This window comes from Falco cherrug, chromosome 6 (genome assembly GCF_023634085.1).
Source record: "Falco cherrug isolate bFalChe1 chromosome 6, bFalChe1.pri, whole genome shotgun sequence".
Classification (NCBI taxonomy): Eukaryota; Metazoa; Chordata; class Aves; order Falconiformes; family Falconidae; genus Falco; species Falco cherrug.
In genome coordinates this window covers 24,655,304-24,678,087 of record NC_073702.1, presented here as the reverse complement: position 1 = coordinate 24,678,087, position 22,784 = coordinate 24,655,304, and the positions used below count along the sequence as shown (strand labels likewise).

At 36.3% G+C, this 22,784-nt stretch overlaps 1 protein-coding gene across 11 annotated transcripts in view; it reads left to right on the top strand.

Moving 5' to 3' along the window:
• The window catches only part of MYT1L (myelin transcription factor 1 like), a 305,938-nt gene that overhangs the window by 234,772 nt on the left and 48,382 nt on the right, over positions 1 to 22,784 (top strand). For 6 of the 11 annotated variants that reach the window (XM_027797859.2, XM_027797868.1, XM_027797862.1 and 3 more), the window contains 6 exons: positions 447 to 658; positions 6,558 to 6,805; positions 9,157 to 9,393; positions 11,211 to 11,332; positions 11,695 to 11,757; positions 12,256 to 12,324. In XM_027797859.2, the coding sequence (XP_027653660.1) occupies positions 447 to 658; positions 6,558 to 6,805; positions 9,157 to 9,393; positions 11,211 to 11,332; positions 11,695 to 11,757; positions 12,256 to 12,324 (951 nt within the window). The remainder of the gene's footprint in view (positions 1 to 446; positions 659 to 6,557; positions 6,806 to 9,156; positions 9,394 to 11,210; positions 11,333 to 11,694; positions 11,758 to 12,255; positions 12,325 to 22,784) is intronic. The other 5 variants (XM_027797865.1, XM_027797864.1, XM_005433960.3 and 2 more) reach the window with 2 other exon arrangements.

Here is a 22,784-nt window from a genome sequence, read left to right as displayed (position 1 = left end):
AACTCCATTAATTAAGTGAAGCTTCTAGTGCTGTTTTTTCTTTTTGACATTTAAAGGAATTTGCCCAAACTTCTTCTGTCAGTCTGCTTGCCCGTCTTTTATTCACCTCCCAAAAGAGGAAGTGTTTGCTACGTGATGCAATTACATGGGGAAAGGGAAACCCTGAAGTATAGGGTTTTAAAAAGATAGGATTTTAGTAGGATTTTAAAATAGTTTTAGCTACAGGATACATTTAGTGGTATTAGAATTAATTTTGTCTAGGCTTTGTTCAAGAAAATATATATTGTTTGTCTGCTGAAAATAACCAAACTAAGAAAATGCAATAGTATATTGCTGTCTCTTGAGTACAAGAAATAACTAAGATTTTCTAATCTGAACTATAAATTTTGCACAGACACAGTAAACTGAACTGCATCTAACAAACTTTACATATCTTTAATTTCTAGGCCCATGTGCTTTGTTAAGCAATTGGAGATCCCTCAGTATGGCTACAGAAACAATGTCCCCACCACCACACCCCGCTCCAACTTGGCCAAGGAACTAGAGAAATACTCTAAGACTACGTTTGAATATAACAGTTATGACAACCATGCCTATGGCAAGAGAGCCATAGCTCCCAAGGTGCAATCCAGGGATATATCCCCCAAAGGATATGATGGTAGGAGGTGCACACTCTTATACATGAGAGACAAGTTTGCAGTTAATCATGTTGTTGTATATGTAAACATCATACAAATAAGACATGTTTTTGTGGTGTTCATATAGTATTATGAGGAATGCTGTCATGTGTAAGTTATTTTAAAGGCCTTTTTAAAAAGCGTTTTATACGGTGCTTGTTTCAAGACTGTTGCACTGGCAAAAGAACGTCTCCAGCTATTAAGCTCTTGGGATGTGTTGAGATCGCAATAAAAGCTAAGTAATAGAGCTAGTCCTTATGTTGTTATCTGGGAGACTTGGCCTCAAGGGTCACATTAGGATTCTCACTTCCGTACGGTAGTTCAGGTAACCCATAAAGATAACATACTTGTTCTGTGGGGATATGGAAGTAAAAAACCTGGATCTCATTGCACTTCAGAAATCACTGCTACTTAATGAGGTATTTCTGCTCATTTTGTCCTCATGAATACACCTGTTGAATTCTTTGGAAAACCAAACACAATTAACATGTTTAGGAGTAGGCTGAAAGTTCCTTCAGTTCAGGAGAAGACAATGGATGGGGTCTGTCAGGCAAGAGGAATGTTATTAGAGGGGAAAAAATGAACTGCAGAATAAAGAATAAGGACTTGAATTATAGCTTTTAAGCACATCAGGATTTTTTCAGACCAATACAATTATATGTGTGTGTATATATATATATATGTAACATGTGCGTGTGTGTATGTGTGTATATATATATATATATATAAAAACCCAAACTGTGCCTTTATCTTTTTTTTTTTTTTTTTTTTTCAATGTTAACAGGTTGGTTTTTGGTTAAAATATTTGATACTACTCACTGACTACCATAGGAGATTTCAGGCAGTTGTCAGATTTTTGTTTAGGAAAACAGAAATAAATATACTATAGAACAATTTATGCTGTTGCCTGAACACAGACTCTGACATTCAAAAGTAGGTAAGTGGAGAAAGGGAAAATTGCTACAGCTCTTACCTTCCTATTTCTGGTATTTTGGATATTTTGCTTTCTTATAGAATCAACAGGCATGTTCTTGCACTATAGCAGAAAAACGAAGGGTTGTGAAAGGCAACATATTTTTGAGTAAAAGTGCCCTTTCTTCTCTCATACACTCATCTTGTTTGCCAGTAGCAGAATAAGGGCTTGAACATTATTAAAGCTAAAGCACTAAATCTAACTGTGGTTAGCAAGCTAATGAGTGTACATTAATATAAGGTAAATGAGATATTAACTGTTGTGTATACGCTCTGTCTACTCTAGCAGAAAGGAAAGAATCATATTATTGCTGGGGATCCTGTGGACATTCATATTTTCAGATCAAATTACTGATGCTTAAATGAATTATATATATTTCTCATTTAAGACCCTTTTTCAGCCAATAATTAAACACTCCGCTTTTTTTTCCAAATCACCAGAACTTTAAAATACATGTAACATTGAACACAAGTTTAACAATGGCCTTAAATAATGAAAGGCTAGGGTGATATAGGTCACTGTCTTTATGCACACTTCTTTTACTTTGATATAAATGGGAATTCTACTTGGAGATAAGATGGGGATGAGGTTGTTTCACTGCTCAGTCACGTGAGCCAGAGAGGACTGAGGGACGCTGTATATGTGTGCATGCTGGTACAGCAAGTGTATGTGGTTCTTGTGTATTCAGAACTGCTGAAGCCCATTATAGCTGGAGCAGTTTGTTTGCCCAAGGAAGGCTAATTCCCTATGGATTTGTTCCATACCCCTGACTGCAGGAGATGGCCCACACTGTACCTGCTTCCAAGTGATGTGTGTGCTGTCTGGCCAGACAGACATGTCAACATGGTTCCAGAAATGGGACATAATTTGCGTTTTCATTTGTACCCTCTCAGTGGTTTTCATGAAACGTTTAGGATTCACATCTCTGATATTCTGTAAGCACTCCATCATATTTGGCTTAAATTGGCAAAGGGTTTTGAAATTCCCCAGGAAAATCAGCTAAATACATAGAACGATGAAGTGAAATCCCGGGCACACTGAAATTGGTCAGTTTTGGCACTGATTTTCAATGGAACAAGGATTTTATTAACAGTTGTATAATAACTGAAGGAGGTTTCAGGAAGAGGCTCTTCACTTAAAAGAGCCACTTTTCCTTCAAGAAACTGAAGTATTTTTAGGTGATTTCATATTTGCATGTAAAAAAAATTAATTATTGCTACTAAAGCCATTATGGAAGTACAGAGCGCACACCTATTATATATGTTGGCAAAACACCTTCACATAAAAACAGATTTATTTCTGAACACTCAACTTGAAAAACCTGAAAATAAGCCTAAGGTTTTGGGTGAACTTGACAGAAAGGTTTTCTGACTATTTAAGATGAGACAAATAAGTCTAGGCATATGAAAAATCAGTAATTTAATTTCTCAATGCTTTTTTAATTGTAAGTTAGCACTGTCTTTCCATCATCACAGAAAGGGATTATATGTTCAATAAGTGTATGGTTGTGAGTGACATGAACATAAATAGCTCCTTTTGGTTTGTTTCCTTGATTTTTTTCCCCAGTAAGTTTAGTAAAAACTGAACAGAAAATGGATACTTTGTGGTGGGGTAGGATGCTCTGATAATTCTTGAGAAATCTGCTTGTGGGGTTGTTTTTAATTTGAAATCAGTTTAGTAGTGTATTGGGTGTTTGATTTATAGTATACAGCAGTAGATATAAGAACAGCTGGACACAGCAAGGCAGAGGAGACAGTAACTCTTTCAGTTGCTCAGGTGATGTCAGGAACTCCTCTCATTCCACTGATAGTCCTGGGTCCTTCTACCAAAACACTGAGAAAATGTTAGGGGTGGGATTCATTTGACCATATCTAGACTTTTCTAATGTCAGTAACTACATCTGAGCTCATCACCCCTTTCAGATCCAAGGAGAGACACTTCTCTGATTCAATTAGTCTCCTCCTGAAGTACCTATTTAAAACTGGTCAGGTGAATCACTGCCTGGAAGTTCTTATTTTTTTCCACTGTGTGTATAGGAAGCCTGTAATAACTAGGTCAGATATCTGAAGTTAGGTGAGATGAATCTCCTATTGTGCAAGTCAGAAAAAGCATTGAAACTGTAATTAATTTATGTAACACATTCAGTGTTTAGGCAGTACTAAGGGATGAAGGTGCCTGGGCAGAATTTAATGCTACTCCAGGTATCTGTCTTTGGTCATTTACATTGTTGGGATCGCTTCCACTCCTCCATTTTAATTAGCAAGAGGAGCCTGTAGACTTCGAGAACTTTGTAATCAGCCCCATGGCACGTCTGATGGGAGGCCAGTTTGGGTATGCTGGTTAGATCTGTGTCTGTTATTTAATGGGAAAGGTGTTCTCCACATTTGGTTTTGCTCCGGATCACAAAGTGTAGGTGGACCGCAGAGCTTCCAGAACCTGGTGCCACAGGGTTGGGCAGTGTATCAAGCGGAATTATCTGGTATTGAAACAATGCAGCTTTCCCATCATTAGAGATCAAGTTGATTTGGTTCATTATGAATTGATGATCTTTGTTTCTCCTGAAAAGCTAATGTGAAATGAACAGTCTGGGTTATGTGACTCATCTGAAAATGTACAGCTACAGTAAAGTTAAAATAACCATGGCCATTTCTCTCTAAGTACCTTTTGTTCAAATTATTGGTAATCTAAAAGCTAATAATTGCATAGCATGCTTATAGCACTTTATGTCTTCGAAGTGTTTTGCAAGTGAATCACAACACAACTAAATTTTAGAAGCATCTTTCTATTTATAGGGAAAATTAATTTGAAGGATAATATAGTTTGACCAAGGCCACAGAGGAGTCCATATCAGAGTGTGCATGAGTTTCTGATGGTTAGTCCTATGTATAAAGCTGCCTCTTTCCCTCCCTTTCTTTAGCACACATTCTCATATATATATATATATATAAAAATTCCCATGTAGTATGTCTCTTATGTCTGTCTAAATGTGACCTGCTATAACAAGACTTAACATTTTTTGCAAGTGACGGAAGTCTTATTTGTTCATGTGAATTTTGAAAGATATTTCTAATTTGGCAAGTTCATTGGTACAGGGTGCTTGCTGTGTTAACACAGTAGAAACTGAATTACTCAATCATTTCCTTCAGTATAGGAAAATTCTTGTGTGTCTTGGATATGGTTACACACTAACAATGGAGAAATGCTGAATTTTTAATGACCACCATTGACTACTATATTAATAATGGAACTCTGGAGAATAGTTCACAGATTTATTATTAGTGGATACCCTGCTAGAGTAGTGCTACTATGTGTTCAAAACAAAGAAATGTGATGAATATTTAGCATGCACTTCACTTAAAAAAAAATCACACCCTGTGCATTATGTGGCTTTCCTGAGAAAACTCCATCTGTTACGAATTAAGTGAAATGCTATTTCCTTTACAGTAAAAATAACGCCGTGATTTTTTTGAGTTTTTAGAGAAAGGAGGATGACATAAGCTCTAGCAGAGATATTTTGCTTTCAGATTCTCCTTTTGAACCCTGCCTGCCTACCAAAGCAGCCTGTGGTTCACAAATGGGCTGTGCTCATGGGAGCAGATTATTATATGTGTGTCTGCTCAGACAAATACACCTGAAAAGCCTGGCATTTAAATGGCGCCCATCACGGAAGAGCTCTAGCTAGGGCCTGACCTTTCTTGTATGGCTCTCTAATCAGCATGCTAGTTGGTTATTGTTATACCGTGCAATAAGGTATGATCTCTGCAGTATACATTTCCATCTTAAGGGGACGTAGTTGCTGTAATATGCGTGTGTGTATCCTCTGACCTTGACTTTAATATTTTTTTTTTCTGAAAATACATAAACTTTTAGATTTAGGAAGCGAGCTCACAATTGATTGCATTTTATATAAACACTTCTAAAACAGTTTATTTGGGAAGAGGGCTGGAGAAATAAGGGGGCTAATAGGGCTGTTTTCCGTTATTACTATGATGCCTTTGGCTGCAAGGAGCATTTCTTAAAAGCAGCGACAGCGCTGCACTGTGTCGGGATGGGCTGGATGTGAGCGCTGTCAGCGCCTCGGCTCTCCCGCACCTGGTCGCAGAGGTCGGTCCGAGTGCAGCTGAGTGCTGCTCTCCGCGGGGTGAGCGGCAATGGGCGCCTTCCGTCCTTGCTGTTTCTACAAAGGGTTGTAGGCACTTGGGTTATTTGAAGGTGGGGATGCTTCATTTGTATCTGTTTCCGTTTATACAGCTACTGCTCCTGCCTTTGTGCAAGGCATGGTAAAACTCACGTGTGACCACCACCTTTCTTATTCCGTCCCGTTCCTCTCCTTTCTGATGGCCAGTGTTGTGATATTTGCCTGTGATGTAAGAGGAAACCTTTTAGGAAGCACGGGGTGTCTGCTGACATGCGGGTAGCACTGTGGCCCAGAGACCAAGCCTCACAGCCTCACAGGGGGCTTGATCCCGAGCAGCTGGGGGGGTCTAGGCCTTAAATAACCCTTGACTTAGGTAAACAGGAAAAGGTCCCGTAGTGTTATGTTGGCCCTTATTAATAAAAATGAATGAGCTAAGCAGATCCTACCTTCTGTCTGACTATATATGTGGGGTAAAAGCAGTGTTTCTATGTTTTTATTGTTTTCTAAATCCAGCCTGTTTGTCAGAACGATTCATGATCACATCATGCATATTTTTACAGGAGGTTATTTCATGTAAAATCACATATGTAGCATATAGAAGTCACAGACAGAAATCAAGAAATACAGCCATCATTCTTATTGTGGGCTTTATTTTTGGCATCAGTTACTGTTGCTCATTATAAATTTCACCTCCAGCAGTTTGTTTTTCTCTTCACTTAGGCAGAATGTTCATTCTTTTGAGTCATCCTTGTCATATTTCTTCCCACAGCTAAACGCTACTGTAAGAATTCAAGTCCAACCAGCAGCACAACAAGCAGTTATGCCCCTAGCAGCAGCAGCAATATGAGTTGTGGTGGAGGCAGCAGTGCCAGCAGTACCTGCAGCAAGAGCAGCTTTGACTATACTCATGACATGGAGGCAGCGCACATGGCTGCTACTGCTATTCTGAATCTCTCCACTCGCTGCAGGGAGATGCCTCAGAACCTCTCCACTAAGCCTCAGGATCTCTGTGCGAGGGTAAAAATTAGTAATTCTGTTTGTTGATGAAGATTTCTCTTTACTGCACTTGCTCTGTGGCCCTGATAGAAGAATAGTACATCTTGCTTTTTTTTTTTTTTTTTCTTTTTTCTTTCCCTTTTTGTCAAAATCAACATAATCTGGTGGCTCTGCTGAAGCAGGGAGGGGAAAAAAAAAAAAAAAAAAGACGTAAATTGCTCACAAGTATCTTGGGAAATCCTGATCGCAATACCAACTGATGATACTGATAGCATGTGCTCCTTTTTTTAATTTGTCTTTTACTAGTGAGATCTATAATTATGAAAGATGTTTGGATTGCTCAAGTTGTATTAATTGCAATACTGATTTTTTTGCTAAACACAGTCTGATTCAAACATTTCGTGAAAGGATTAAGATTTAGCAATGTATTTTCATTTAAAAGTCAGAAATGGGACCTAAGATTAAAGATCTAGCACAAAGAAATCTATGCTACTAGTATGTTATAATTTCTTGTCTGTCTGTGATATCAAAGTTCTTAAGTCTCTGCCTAATACATTTGAAATGAACAAATCCTCTAGTACAGGTGACTTTAATGTGTTTAACAGTAGTGCGGGGTCACTAATGTTCTATATGTTCATAGAGCTTCACTATGTTATGAAATGGCTATACAAATAAAATCTTTTGTTGTTAAGCTTTAGATATTAAGAAAAACAGTGAATTATTAATATTTATTAAAGATTTACGAAAAGATTTTTTTTTTCATTATAAACTTTTAAGTCTCCACTCAGAAAGCTGTTAAGAAATTAGTATTTAACATGCACCAGCAAACAGTACGGTGCTACCTATAGAAGACCACTAGATGGCAAGTAGACAGATGCAGTGCAGAGGAAAGGTTTTTATTGTGCTTATAGAAGAGCTTTCGAGCTGGCAGACATGTTCTGTTCTTCTACATATAGAGAAAGGTTTTCTTCCCTCATCGTGTAAAGCCCCTTGATCATTCATAACAAACTAAACCCACAGGAGTAGGTATTAATAATAATCATGATTTAAGCCAGAATGGCTGGTGACTTTGTTTTCATTTGAAAAGCATTTGCTGCTTTTTATATTAATTTATTTAATACTTTTCAACAGGGAAATCTCTTTCTGGCACGTGAATAAATGCAGTTGTTCCCTGTATCAACACGATGGAAAAAGTTGGAATTAAATACTAAAAATCTTCTGTATGAAAACCAGAAGGGGCCTCTTTCCTAATGTGTCACCTTATATTGAGTCTGGAGGAATGAATTGTAGGAAGATAAACAAGTATTTTCTAAATTAAATTAGCAGGATAGCAGCAATTAGATATATTCTCTGACAAAAGGCAGTAATTTGGAGAGAGAGATTTGCATTCACAGTGCTTTCCTGCAGCTCTGTTGTTACTCAAGAGCAGAGAAACTCGCCAGACGTATGAGGAGTCAGTCACATTCACATCAGTTTTGAAACCAAATTTCTCATGGAGCATTTCATTTTTAAAAAGATGAGGGATTCTCTGTGGGCATTTTTATTTTATGTGTCCTTAGTTTTTTAAAATTTGTTTTCATTTTAAGATATCTTATTTCCCCTCATCTAATATAATAGACAACCCTTGTCTGTATCTATAAAAGAAAAAGTGAGAGCCCATACTTACCCTATTTTTCACAGTGCCTCAGTTGCTGCAGAAATTGGACCAACTATTGTTGCAACTATTGTGCTACCTGAATGTATTGATTATAAAGACAAATATATGAGATATTAATATATTTACAGCTGCAGGAAAGGAAATGTGAAATTTATATTTATTTCTTCATTAGCAAATGGTGTCCAAAAGAACTTGTTTTGGTATCCTACCTCCCTGTTTAATTTTCTGACATTATCTATTCAAGCATTGACTTCTTAATGTTAAATAAACAAAGATCATTTGATGCTAGTTGGGTTCTGTTACTCTAATCACCCAGACAGGTGTCAGGACTGGAAACAAGAATTATGCAGCTGTTAACTCATAGATACTCACCTGTCACAGAATAAATCAAGAACATAAAAACGACAAGAAAATACCTTTAGAGATTTCTTCTTTTTATTCCAAATTTTGCACCTGTGTGCAGGGTGGCAGGAGGAATACCGAAGACTCCCCCTTCTTCCCCCAAACATCAGATTAGCCATTCAGGAAGAAACCTACTTTAACAGCATTAATGTTGTGTAACAGCATCATGCTATGTGTGGGAGGGGGCTCAATGCTTACAATCTATACAGGAATGGAAAGGCGTTTTATCATTCTGCTAGGCAATCAGATTGAAGAAGAGGGAACAGTTTGCTAGTGTGAAGCCGAATTAACTATATTTTTCTTGTTTTGACAGAATCCTGATATGGAAGTCGATGAAAATGGGACGTTGGATCTGAGCATGAATAAGCAGAGGCAGCGAGATGGTTGCTGTACCATTTTGACACCACTGGAGCCAATGTCCCCGCAACGGCAAGCCGTGATGAATAACCGGTGTTACCAGCTGAACGAGGGTGACTGCTGGGACTTGCCAGTGGACTACACTAAAATGAAGCCCAGTAGGATAGATGAAGATGATTCCAAAGAGATTAATGTATGTCTTTTTCATCTATTAGTTCTTGTTGCAATCTAATTTTGGTAATTCATTAAATTTCTGAAATTTGGAGGGAAAGAGGAAACAAAATTAATATGTGATAAAAATGGTGGTTTTCTACAAAAAAAAAAAAAAAAAAGGACTTTCTGCTAGTTAATCTTTAGGACTATGTCATGCTGGCACACATCTGATCTGTGACTAAGTTCCGTAAGACAACATTTGAACCATGAATGTGAATCATGTTTTCTAACAGCATCATCTTGTTAACAAATACTTTCTGCAGTAAGGATGTTTCACTATATCCAGATTACATTACTCTCTCTAAGCAAGTTGACATAACTGTGCAATACTGGGATAATCAGCTCTCAAGACAAGATATTCTCCTGAATTTGAAAACGATAAATGAAGTGCTGAGTATCTGAAAGCATGTATTACTTAGAAATCAATTTAAACAAAAGCAGCAGAATATAATGTAAGCTTTCAACTATTCCAGCTAATCTTCTACGTTACATATACACTCCTGATAGCCCTGTGTGTGGAAGGGCCTGTACTAATGAAATACTTTCAAGAATACAAAGACAGGGTATTAGAAATCAATGTTACTTTTCAATTCATTATACCAAGACAACAGCAAGACCCTTTAAACATGAGAGGCAAATAAAGAAAATATGTTAGTGAATTTATTTTACTTTTCAAAACTTAGAATAGCTAGGAAACTGAAGAGGTCTGCTGGGAAGGTTCAATGCCACTGCTTTTGTTCATCAGGTTTTAACCCTTATCCACTGTGCAGTTTACAGTCTTGCACTCAATGGAATTTAGCTGTTTGGAGACTTCTAGAGATGGTTCTCTGTTTTTTTCTTGTTTATAATAAAAGATTAGGTTAATCATTTTTGTGTAGCACAGATCTTACCGATTTTAATTAAAACAAAACTATTTTCAGTAACTTTAAAATATATAACAAAGTGGCATTTTCACTAGATACACTGAATGCATTCTAGCTTTAGTGTTAATTACAGTTTTGCTATTAATTTCACTGAAGTTAGGAGGAAATCTGTCACTATCAAGGGAATGTGAGGAAAACCTGTTTTTTTCAGACCAAGCAGAACTCTGTTTCTACTGTGGTGTTTATAGCACCATCTGCAGGAATTGCTAAATCAGTGCATACAGCCACTCCATTGCTGAAATAGTTTGAGTTTCTGAATGTATCAGTAAAGTTATATAATAAAAATTAGTAAATGCAGTACAAATACAAGAATAATACAGTAGTTAATACAATATCATGGTTAATACAAAGTAACAATAGTTATATATACAAATTATATAATTCTATTTTGCCAGACAGATCCGTTGAGGTTTGCTCCAGATTGATTCTGTGTGTAGATGTAAGAATGCTCCTGCTTCATTTTTGACATGTTCTAAACTGTTAAAAATGTTATTTAAGATGGCTTTTTGATTCATAAGATACTGCATTTAGTCATCTTTTTTCCCTTTCTTCTGTTTTGCAGCGACTTTAGGAAAAAATACTGATTCCTTTAAAGCAGAATAATATGACAGCTATATAAAAAGCTGTGTTTTGCCTTTTTTTTTTCTTTTCTAGTTAAATAAACTATATATTCCACATATTGTGAAGTCTTCATCGAAATATCCAAATATTATTTAAAGATTTAATAGGTAAACAATTATAAGATAATTATATTCATTTTCTCTGGCAGAATAGGACACAGAAGGAGATAGGATCAGATAACTCTGCCTTGCACTATTTTGTGTAAGTTGTAACCTCACCTAGCTGAAACTAATGCATATATGTTTGCCTATAGCCAGAAGATTTGGATCCTTTCCAAGAGGCGCTCGAAGAAAGAAGGTATCCTGGTGAAGTTACAATCCCAAGCCCTAAACCCAAATACCCTCAATGCAAAGAGAGCAAAAAGGATTTAATAACGTAAGCATAATGTGAGGTGAAATTATTTTTCTCCTTTTAACCTTCTCTCTCTTTGTCTTTTTTTAAACAAACGAGTACATATACGCCTTGCAGTATGAGCATGCAACATTTGCAGCATATAAATGTTTCAAACTGCCAGTTAAGTAAAGTGATAAGCTAACGTGTATTTGCTTGTTCTTAATGATGCTATATTGTATTGAGACGCCATTTTCATTTAAACCTGTTCATTTTGCAGCTTTTCGATTAGGATGCTTAAAACCCCTTGCAGTCATTGCAGCTAAACTGGAAACAATGAAACTTTTAAAAGTTTTTTTTTAAACATACTTACTATTTTGGCTGTTTTTGTTTTTGTTTGGTGGCAGATGTCCAACACCAGGGTGTGATGGGAGTGGTCATGTGACTGGTAATTACGCCTCACATAGAAGGTGTGACTTCATTTTTTTCATGGTGGATTCTGTCTTTTCAATTTATTGTTTTCAGCTTACCTCAACAATGCTGTCAAAGTAAAACGTTGAACTATGTGTTAACCCTTTGAGTAATATATGTTGATCTTAAAAGCATGCTAATTTGTGTGTTGTATAAACGTCTTTTATTTTTAAATAGATTACTAAAATTTCCAAAGTATTCTTAAGCATTTAAGTAGTTAACCCAGGAATCTCAAATATTTTTTGTTACATTTTGCTAGTTCATAGAGAAACAATCAAACAAAAAAGAACATTTACAGTATGTAATCTTGGAAGTAACATTGATACCTAAATATATTCAGAGGGTTAACTATATTACAAAATTCAATATTACAGCACTTGCCCCATCGCTTTTCTGCATTACAAACTTTTACTTTTTAATTTTTATGTTGTGTTTGTTTGGGAGTGTTCAGTTAATGAGAAGATTAACTCACTTGTATGTCCTGCCATGTCTTGCAGTTTATCTGGCTGTCCCTTGGCTGACAAAAGCATTCGAAGTATGCTGGCCACAAGCTCACAAGAACTCAAGTAAGATATAAAGAACAAATATTTTCTTTATAAATATTTATTTGTCTGCAAATTCTGTATAGTTGTATGAGAAATTAGAAATGCTGTCTGGAGAGCTGCTGCAGAAGGGGCTGATCCCACTTGGAACATGCTTTGAAGTCTAAAAATTCCATGCAGGCTGGCTCTATACATGTCTGTTGACATAATATTTCCTTTTGTGTATTCATTAGGTGATAGGGATGGACAAAAATCAGAACTTCTGGAATTTCATCTAAATGTTTGAATTCCTATTCAATTTTTTTTCTGAATGTTTGAGTTTGCTAGTTAGAACAGAAAATTCTCATGCGATTAGACTGATGGAATACTTCTGATTGCACAACCAGTAAAGTGCTGTAGTTTCTCAGATATAGATCAGTGGGAAGAGAAAACAATTTGTTTTTCCCTAATGTTTGCATAATTTTCCCCAGGTTTGTATCACTGTTATCAGCTTAATGCACTTTCTCATTTGACTATGTTTTTAGTGTTTAGTTATTGCCCTTCTTAAAATGCATTCTTTAAAATTCCTTTCAGTTCTTTGGAGTGGCAATTGTGAGCAATGAAAGTTAGAGAATCATGAGACACTTAGCTTTGATCTGTCTTCCTGCACCATATGCTCGACTGCAACTCTGTATGTGAAAGAACTGTAGCATTTTTTAGTGCTATGAGATAGTGGTACTCCTGAGTTGGTACTATGGTTAACATGGAAAGATGTTCACAAGTAACAAGGAAAAGTTGGGTAGAGGAGGTATGAATGGATAGCTTATGCTGCCATGTTAAGCAGTATTCTGTCTTTACCACACGAGTGCCTTAAATAATGTCTTGAGTTCAGTATATACCCTGATGAAAAAAAGCCCACAAACTTTGATGTAAATCATGGGAAGCATGAGAAAGCTGCTAAAGTGAGATTGCTCTCTAGTCTTAGCTACTCTAGTCACTAGATGCAAACAACAGGTACAAAATTTGCAGTTTATTTCCCGCCCAAAATAAATCAACAGTAATGTTTTGAAACTACCAGTTTAGACCATGCTGGTATATGCTGCGAGGGGGATATGTGATATGCAAGGGAAGGGATGTAACTGAGATCAGCGAAAATATGTAAGTATAAGCAAAGTAAGACATGGGCACATAACCCCAGAGAAACTCAGATTTGGACCTGGATTTGGGGTTGGGATGCATCAAGTGTTAGAAGTTCAAGGAAATGTAATTGCATAAGGAAAACACAGACAAGACTCTTGGGGCAGCATGAGTAATACCTTAAGCACGTACTTTGCTGCTCTAACCCTTTAAAAAGTTGTGTTCAGAAGATGTTCCTGAATTGCCCCATCTCCTCTGCCTTTCTCAAGCATCTGCAGTCAAGGCTAACTAATAGAGATGAAGGAAAAAAAAATATAAATCACTTAAATTCAAGACTCCGCTCCTATCTCATGCCATTGTTTCTACCTATTTGAAGTTTTCTCTAAGCAAAGAGAACAAGATTAAATTATATTTGAAGTTATATTTTTAGGTTTAGTATCTATTATTTACTTAGCATACATTATTTATTTAGCTTGTTATAATAGTTTAGTTTTTATAATATCTATTCAACATATAAAAACTCTGTTAAGCGAATTCAAAAGTTAGGAAATGCTAGAATTTTAAGCAGGCTAACTTAACTTAGTTCTGTTTTGAATTTTCATTACAAAGCAATCCTTCGTTTTCTAATCATATATTTTTCCATAGGATAAGAAAGTAATTTGTTGCACCAGGCAGACAGTAATCACTACATAAGCAACTAATGAATTTCTTCTGTTTTCTTTATTATCCCATGTGTGGCCCTTTCTGTTATTCACTGCACTTTTCTCAAACTGTACTCTCAAGACATAACTACTAATTCACTCACACATTTCTCACTACCATTGCATATGAGTGTTTCCTAATTGATTTCTCTTTGTTAGAGAGGAATTTTTTTTTTTTCATCTGCAGTTGTACTCTGAAGTAAGTCAGGGTTGGTATTATTCCCATTTTAAACCAGAAAATATAAACATATAATTTTGATTGCTCAGTTTGAAAATTTTAGGACTGCATTTGTCAGAGCTTTTCACGTTGTAGAGAACTGTATATGTTCAAAGCCAAGTATCCATCGAATTTGCTTGGAGCTGTGGGAAGTCAGCAGTCCTACATGATAAGTGATCTTTTGTGAAAAGGGATGAACTCTACAGAAAAAGCGGGACAGAGTCCAATGTTCCAGAACAGCCATGAGACTATCCTTTCTCCTCCCCTGAAACTCTGATAAGTCCCAGCTTCCACTTGGTCCATTCACTCTGTCCTGTTGTCCTTCCTCATCTTTTCTACATTGCTTCTTGTCTCAGGCTCCTTGTCTAATCAGCCCACCTCCTGCCTCCATCGCATTTATTTTTTTTATTGTCCTCTATCTCTACATCCTGCTGAAGTAGGTACAAAGAGAGAAATAAAGTATCTTCACATTTCTCACATATATACGAAAGTAGAGAAGTAGGAGTCCTATGGATGGCAGCATCCCTTATACAGCTCTCATTTATGCTCTTTTTCTCTGTCTAAGATAGAAGAAGATGTGATCGTGTAAATGATAATGCATATTCACAAAAGAGCTAAACCAAAGCTACATAAGTGATTTTGATTTTGGAATTTTTAAACTGTGAAGTACTTCGTTTACATCTGTTATATTTCTGGTGTGAGGTCTGGGGATGCAATTTCCTTACTTTTAAAAAGAGCAAGCTGAAAAGCAGCAGAAATCCCATAACGTGGGATCCTACTGGCTCTCTGTCAAGGCACCAGCCACCATGGAAACTTTTGATATCCACTATATAGGTCACCTGAACTACGGTGGTAGCAAACAGCAGTAGAAGGTATAATGCTCTGCATGGACTGGCACGAGGAGGAGGCGGGGAACACTGCTGGTGTGTTTCATACATGTTTGCTGACAGTGGAAGAGTAGTGAGAATCAGTAACCTTGGCTTCTGCCCCAGGCTGTATAGAGAAATGCATACACCTTTTTTGCCTACGTCCCAAGCTGAGATCCCTTTTGTCCTGTCCCTACCAATCTGTACTCTTCTCATCCCTTCTTCATCTTCTATTCCCTGTTCTGTTTTTCAATGTAGTTGTTTGCAGTCATCCATAAAGATTTCAACCTCTGTAAAATTTCTGGCAAATACTTTTTTAATGTGTGGCGTACTGAGAACAATTAATAGTGTGGTAGAAGTATTGATAATGCAGCATAGGGATCATATTTCTGGAGTGCATAGTTTGGAAAAATCTTTTATGGCTTTGTCGTGCATAGCTTATGTAGCAAATATTGCATATGTGCTGGTAAAGCCTTTATATCACATTTTACCAATCCATGACCTCCTTGTGTGTACTGTACAACACACACAAGTTATGTATAATGCAGCTTCCTAACTGGAATTCTGCTAACACAGATTATTTTTAAGCCCCAACTTAAATATAAAATAGCAGACACTTCAAATAGTGTTAATGAATAATATTCAGATATTATTCATAATTAAAATAATATGAGAATCTGGAAAGGTTTCAGAAAAGTTTGTTCTGCTTGACAGTTATGCTCACTGTATTGCCTTTTGGTGCTTGCGGCTCCATAGCTTCCATCATGCACATTTCCTGGCTCCCAGAATAGTAATGTTGCAGCTTTCAATTAAATTGTTCCAGGGACAGCATAATTATTCCTTATCGCCCATGCTTCTCTTTTGTAAGACTTATTGCTCAGGTTTACCATGCAGATTGTACGATTTTCCACCTTCATCCAGAACCCAAGTGGAAAAATGAGTCTTTGTGCATAGTTTGTCTGCGGACCAGAGCAGTTACGCAGCCTGGTCAATGATCTCCAAATAACAGAAGAATTTCTTCAGCTTTAATTCTCAACTACTGCTGCTGGGGAAAAAAAAAAAAAAAGAAAGAAAGAAAAGAGGTCAGCAGCTTTAAGGATCTCTGAAGAAATTAATATCTGGCAAGAATCCAAATTTATCCAGCATTAACGTTTTGGTTATACTACCTCTGAAAATCAACTAATTTTTAAGGAACTAGGGACACTATATTGATGAGTAAACTGACTGTGATGGGAAAGCAATTAATAGCCCACCCAGTGACAGCTACCAATATTAAAATATTCATAAGTTAAATCCAGTTTTATCTTACCCAGGGGCTTTTCCTTATCAGATTTCTTTATTTACTCCTTATCACAGGAAGTTTTTCTAACAGTTACAGTTACTTCAGAACTTTAATCCCATTGTAGAACTATAAACACTGCAAAGAAGTAATATTTTTAAGCACTTTAAGTCTTACTCAAAATAAAACAAAACATACCCCCAAACTGAAATTAATTATTGTTTTTAAAAGGACACATATTGATAACCAGTAAATCAATCCCAGCCAAAATACAGCACAGTGAGAACATCGGTGTACTGCCAACATGGGGACCAGAGAACCTGAGTACCAGAGACTCCCAGAAAATTGCTAACTTATTTCTACTAGTGCTACTTTAATGTAAAAATAACAATATGTTTTTTAAGGCCCTAAGTAACTAAGTATTAGTTTGGTCTACTATGGTCTACGGATTATCAAATTGTCAACATTAACCCGTGTTCCTTTGGGTCAGTTTTCTGCCAGAAAATCTCATTAGTGTTTATATTAAAGAATCTGAACCTCAGAAAGATTTGCAATTCAACCAGGTGCCTCCAAGTTTGGATACTTATCTGGTGCTGTTGTAATATGTCCAGTCCGTCAATCCCAGAGCACCTTGTCTCTTGTAGATTTTGCATGTCATTGTTTTCTCTGTTGGTCATCTTTTGGTATTCCCCTACAGCACATACAGGGAGGAGTACAGTCTCATTTCCCTCTTTACAGTGAAGCCTGGGAGCTTTTCTTTTCCGCTTCTCTTCATAAAGTGATGAGCTTTGTCTATTTTTGCACATCCTGCACAATGAAGTAGGAGTTGAAATTTCTGTGCATCTTTCTTCTTTCCATGTCACTCTGCGCTAATTTCCATATTCTTAGTGGTCATCTTCTACTCTTTCCCTTATCTTCCTTTTATCCTTGTCTCTATTCCCAGATGTGTCATCCTAGCAGTGTCTTCCATTCAGTTCAGGTGGAAAAGTGAGTGAGCTTCTCTGAAGCTCTCCCTGTTAACCAGAACTCTTCTAGGAAGAACAACTCCATGCAGTATATTTTTTTTCTGGATAGAAAGGCTATCCTTAGATCATATTTCTAGGGGGACTCTTCCATGTTAGCATAGTCTCTAACCTTCAGTTTTTATTGGTGTAAATTTACTGCAATTTGCTCAGCAAGAGCTAGCAACTTGAAAGAACAGATGTCCTCCCAGAAATCATAGAATCATGGAATCATGGAATGGTTTGGGTTGGCAGGAACCTTAAAGATCATCTAGCTCCAACCACCTGCTGCCATGGGCAGGGACGCCTTCCACTAGACCAGGTTGCTCAAAGCCCCATCCAGCCTGATCTGGAACACTTCCAGGGATGGGGCATCCACAGCTTCTCTGGGCAACCTGTTCCGTTGTCTCACCACCCTCACAGTAAATAATTTCTTCCTTATAGCTAATCTAAATCTACCCTCTTTTAGTTTAAAATCATTACCCCTTGTCCTATCGCTACATGCCCTTGTAGAAAGTCCCTCTCTAGCTTTGTAGTAGGCCCGCTTTAGTCTTGTATTGTATTTATTCTGTTGAATATATAAAATAAAATATTACTGAAAAAAGTAGTATTTCCTTTGTTGCTTTAGTCATATGGCAAAAAAATAGGCCTTCTACAAATACAAAATTAAAATGCAGAAACAAAAATTGATAGGATGTATTAGTAAAACACCACAAAAACATTCCCCTCCTTAGACAGGTAATCAGATTATTCTTGGACATTGATTAGTACCTATACTCTTTAAACCTTGATAGCTTTCCCAATATACAGTCACTGTTGGTACTCAAACAAGTTATTTCTGCAGAAATCTGTTTAGCTGCTGAAGTGATTTCTCCACCTACATCCTGTGTTTGCCATTTTAGGTGTTTCTGATGTTTGGCACCTGGGTGTACATTTGTTGCTTCATCTGCACTAGAGTATTTATCCCTTGCCTTGCCTTGCCTTCCCTTCCCATCCCATCCCTTCCCTTTTCCTGCTAAGATTACATCTATCGTCCTATAAGGACTCAGTAAGAACTATGACCCATTATACAGTTTTTCCTCACTTTTCTCTTAAAAAATTATTCTTTGTTGCAAGAGAAATACCCATTTCCATTATTATTATTAGTTTTTTACCCCAGTTTTTAAGTCCTCTTTCCCCTCACCCCCCTCTCTTCCCCCCCCTTCTCTCTCTCTTTTTCTTTTCTACATGGGAATCTTAATAGAAGTTGTCATTACAGTTTTTCTTGAATCGTGAGGTTGTTGAACCTAGTAAGTAATCTTGTGTTATAATGAAATACTCCTTTGTTGCTAAGTATGTATCCTTTGAACGTGCAGACACTTTTTATAGTTCCTTGATGTTTTAGCTAAATCTTATATAGAAAATATGATTGTAAGGACCAGATGTGATGGAGTAATGTTAAAAATTACTAGTGAGTCATTTGTAAATGATAGTGTTTTATTAACTTATCTGCAATGTTACGGTAAAACAAACTGCGGTTTTTAATGTGTTGTTAAATTGCAAGTTAGCGTGCAAGTCTAATTTAAAATATTAAAAACAAAACCAAGGAACATAGGTCCCCAATATTAGTTCACCTATAAGGAATATTCTTTCCCGTTTTGTTCAACTAGATCCTTGGGCCAAGTGAAATTAGGAATCTCATGTGGTTTCAGTGGGTTTTTTTTGCATTTTTGTTTCCTGTATTTATTGCAGATTTCCACTTGGATACCTTATCTTTGATGGCAGCATGCATGCCTGGCCAGAACAGAACACCTTGGGCTCTGTTCCTGCACTTCTCAATACTCAAATGGGCACTGTAGGTTATACCTAGCATTTCCAACCTCATGTTGTGTGGTGTTATGATACTGTCCTATGTATAGAAACCCATCATCTGCAGCAACCTCATCTCTGTAGTCGCAATAAGTTTTACATACGGAAGTGGCTGGGGGTTTTTTTCTGTTAGAATAACTCATTCAGATTCTGGTAAGGTTGAGTCATTCCATTTTTCTCGCTTAAATATGTCAACTTTTGTCTCCATAATGGAAAATACTTGAGTTCTGTTTACATAAGACCCTTCATCATTGTTTTCATTACTAAGAGGTAGTCTTAAAAGCATGTGCTCTCTAAAAAAACTCCTTAAAAGCCATCTGCATATCAATACCTCTGATGCTGTGACATGTTCCATGCAAGCACAAAATTGTTTGCATGAAGCACCTTGCAGAATCAGGGCCTTAGTCAGTTTTCAATGCCATGAAATTCTCTGAAATTAGGGCTTCATTTGCATAGTGGCATCTACAATATCCAAATAGTTTATGGCCTCTTTCTTTATATACTTAATTATTTAAAACAAAAGATACTGATAGCTGTGCTTTTTTACCGTTTCGATTTTAATCAGTATTTAAAATCTCTTGCCACTTAGTTATCACCTGAAATAGTCTAAATGCAGGTGAATGTTCACCGAATTAGAGTAAATTTTTCAAAACAACCTGTATGACTTAAGAGTCTAAACTTTGTTTTCAGAAGGAATATAAGTGCTGGGCATCCACATCCCTGCAACTTCTATATGCCTTTGAAAGTGGAATTCAGTGTCTGCAATAAGAACTTAGGCAGTTTTGAAGACACAACCCTTAGTTTCTGAGTTCTTCACTAATCACCAAATATTTCAGTGTGAATGTTTATTTAACAGTTCATTTTAATTTTCAAAACTTTCCTCTTGTCAGTCATTCCAGTGCCATTCTGTACAGGCCCTAAGCAGCTATTCTGAGAGGAGCACTTAATTGTCATTAATTATCAATGAATTTGCTTAGTTATGGTAATATGCCCAATGAATCTCTCTAAGGCCTTCTTGTCTTGGAGTCTTTCCATTTGTACAGTTGCCTCTGCCTTCCTTGGATTTGGTCATACTTCTTTGTCATTGAATGTGTCCTACATAATTAACCTCATTCAGCCTGGCATTTGCTCGTATTCAATTCAAGGGTCTTTTCTTTGGCACAATTTGGTTATTGTGCAAACTCCCATTGTGATGTTGATCATTTTTGCTTCAAATCAACAGATCATAACCAATTGCTCATTCCATCCAGATCCGCAAAGATCTGCAACATGATGCTGTGGTATATCCCAAGTGCTGAGGCAATCCCCATGGGAAGTTGCATAAACTACACAGTCACTAAAAGGGGATTAAAAGTGCAGTGTTTTGCACTTTCTGTGTTTGGTCAGACTTGCCAAAACCCTTTAATATATACCCCAAAATAAAAGTAATTTCGTCACTCAAAGTCCTAAATATGAATGTCTGGATCCTCAGTTGGTGTAAATTGGCATATCTCCATTGCCTTCAGTGGAGGTACGCTAAGATACAACAGTGATGATCTGGGCACATGCCCTCAGCTGCTCTCTTGGGTTAGCATTCATGTTTGATTGCCTTATTTAAATCTTTTGAAGTTATAAAATTCCTTGCATTGTTTGGTTTCTTAGAATGGCCAATTGCTAACTCAATTACTTGGTGTCTGTATCTGCACAGTAATGTCTGATTTTACCATGCAGTTAAGTTCACCCCTTTATTTTTATCTCGGTGCTATTGGGACTTTATGTGGCACACGTTTTTTGCAGCACTGTAGTATCTATATCAATGTTTTATATCTCTAAAATATCCCATACTCCTCATAAACACCTCATCATAATCTTCTTTTACAATATTTTTTGTATTCCCAGTAAGTGGAATTTACATTTGCTCATCTGCATGTAAAAACTGCTCTTCTACCCTAACACACACAGAATTTCCACTGCTTCAAAGTCTGCTGATTTCTATCCTTCCACAGATAACGACACTGTGCTCTTTCAGCATGGGCTCATTTGGTGTACACTGTGTGAAACAACCTTACATTTTGAGGAGTATTTTACACTGGCCATCATTAATTATTTTTGTATGCTTGACTGTGCTTACACTGCACTCAGCTCCAGCAGTATCTGTTTTCTGTAATAAAAAAAAGGTGGAGGAGGACTGCAGTATGAGCACATTACTATTGTCAGCTATTATTTTTTGGACAGTGGTAAAAAGGAAAAAAAGACAGACCCTTGAAAAAAATTAAACCTAAATAAATTATATTTAAGATGCTGTTTCCAGAATTATAGTATTTACATAGTTTCATTAACATTATTTGCTGTACAGTAATCAGAGGAATATTTAAAATGCCATCTTCAGGCTTTAGACTTAACAGTACACCGAGATGAATGGAATCTAGTTTCCAAATTTTTGGACTGCAAATTAATGGGGACATCATTATGAAAGCATATAATCAGCTTAAAAGAGCTATAAATATAATTTATTCAAAAGATATTAGATACTGGAGTACTTTCCTTCTGCATTAAGTAGGAAAGGAATCAAGTCATACAGGCACAGTTTATAAGAAAACCAAGCCATAGTGTTTTCTTTTCTTTTCTTTTCTCTTTTCTTTTCTTTTCTTTTCTTTTCTTTTCTTTTCTTTTCTTTTCTTTTCTTTTCTTTTCTTTTCTTTTCTTTTCTTTTCTTTTCTTTTCTTTTCTTTTCTTTTCTCTTCTTTTCTTTTCTTTTCTTTTCTTTTCTTTTCTTTTCTTTTTCTTTTCTTTTCTTTTCTTTTCTTTTCTTTTCTTTTCTTTTCTTTTCTTTTCTTTTCTTTTCTTTTCTTTTCTTTTCTTTTTTCTTTTCTTTTCTTTTCTTCTCTTTTCTTTTTTCTTTTCTCTTTTCTTTTCTTTTCTTTTCTTTTTTCTTTTCTTTTCTTTTCTTTTCTTTTCTTTTCTTTTCTTTTCTTTTCTTTTCTTTTCTTTTCTTTTCTTTTCTTTTCTTTTCTTTTCTTTTCTTTTCTTTTCTTTTCTTTTCTTTTCTTTTCTTTTCTTTTTTCTCTTCTCTTCTCTTTTCTCTTCTCTCTTCTCTTCTCTTCTCTTCTCTTCTCTTCTCTTCTCTTCTCTTCTCTTCTCTTCTCTTCTCTTCTCTTCTCTTCTCTTCTCTTCTCTTCTCTTCTCTTCTCTTCTCTTCTCTCTCTTTTCACAGGTAGAGAACTATTTTTTCTAGCCCAGTCAGTCTGACACTTTGCTTAAATACTTAATTCACACAGAAAGCATTTCAAAGCAGACTTAGTAGAAAATCACAACTTAACTCATTTTGCCTGTAAAACTATGAGCTTAGGGATTTTTTGTTTGCTCATAAAAATTGATGATAGTTAAAAGAACTAAAATGACCTGTATTAAATGCAGTCTACTGAATGCTGAATTCAGAGTTTAATTAGTAAACAACATATAATTTACTTTCTGACT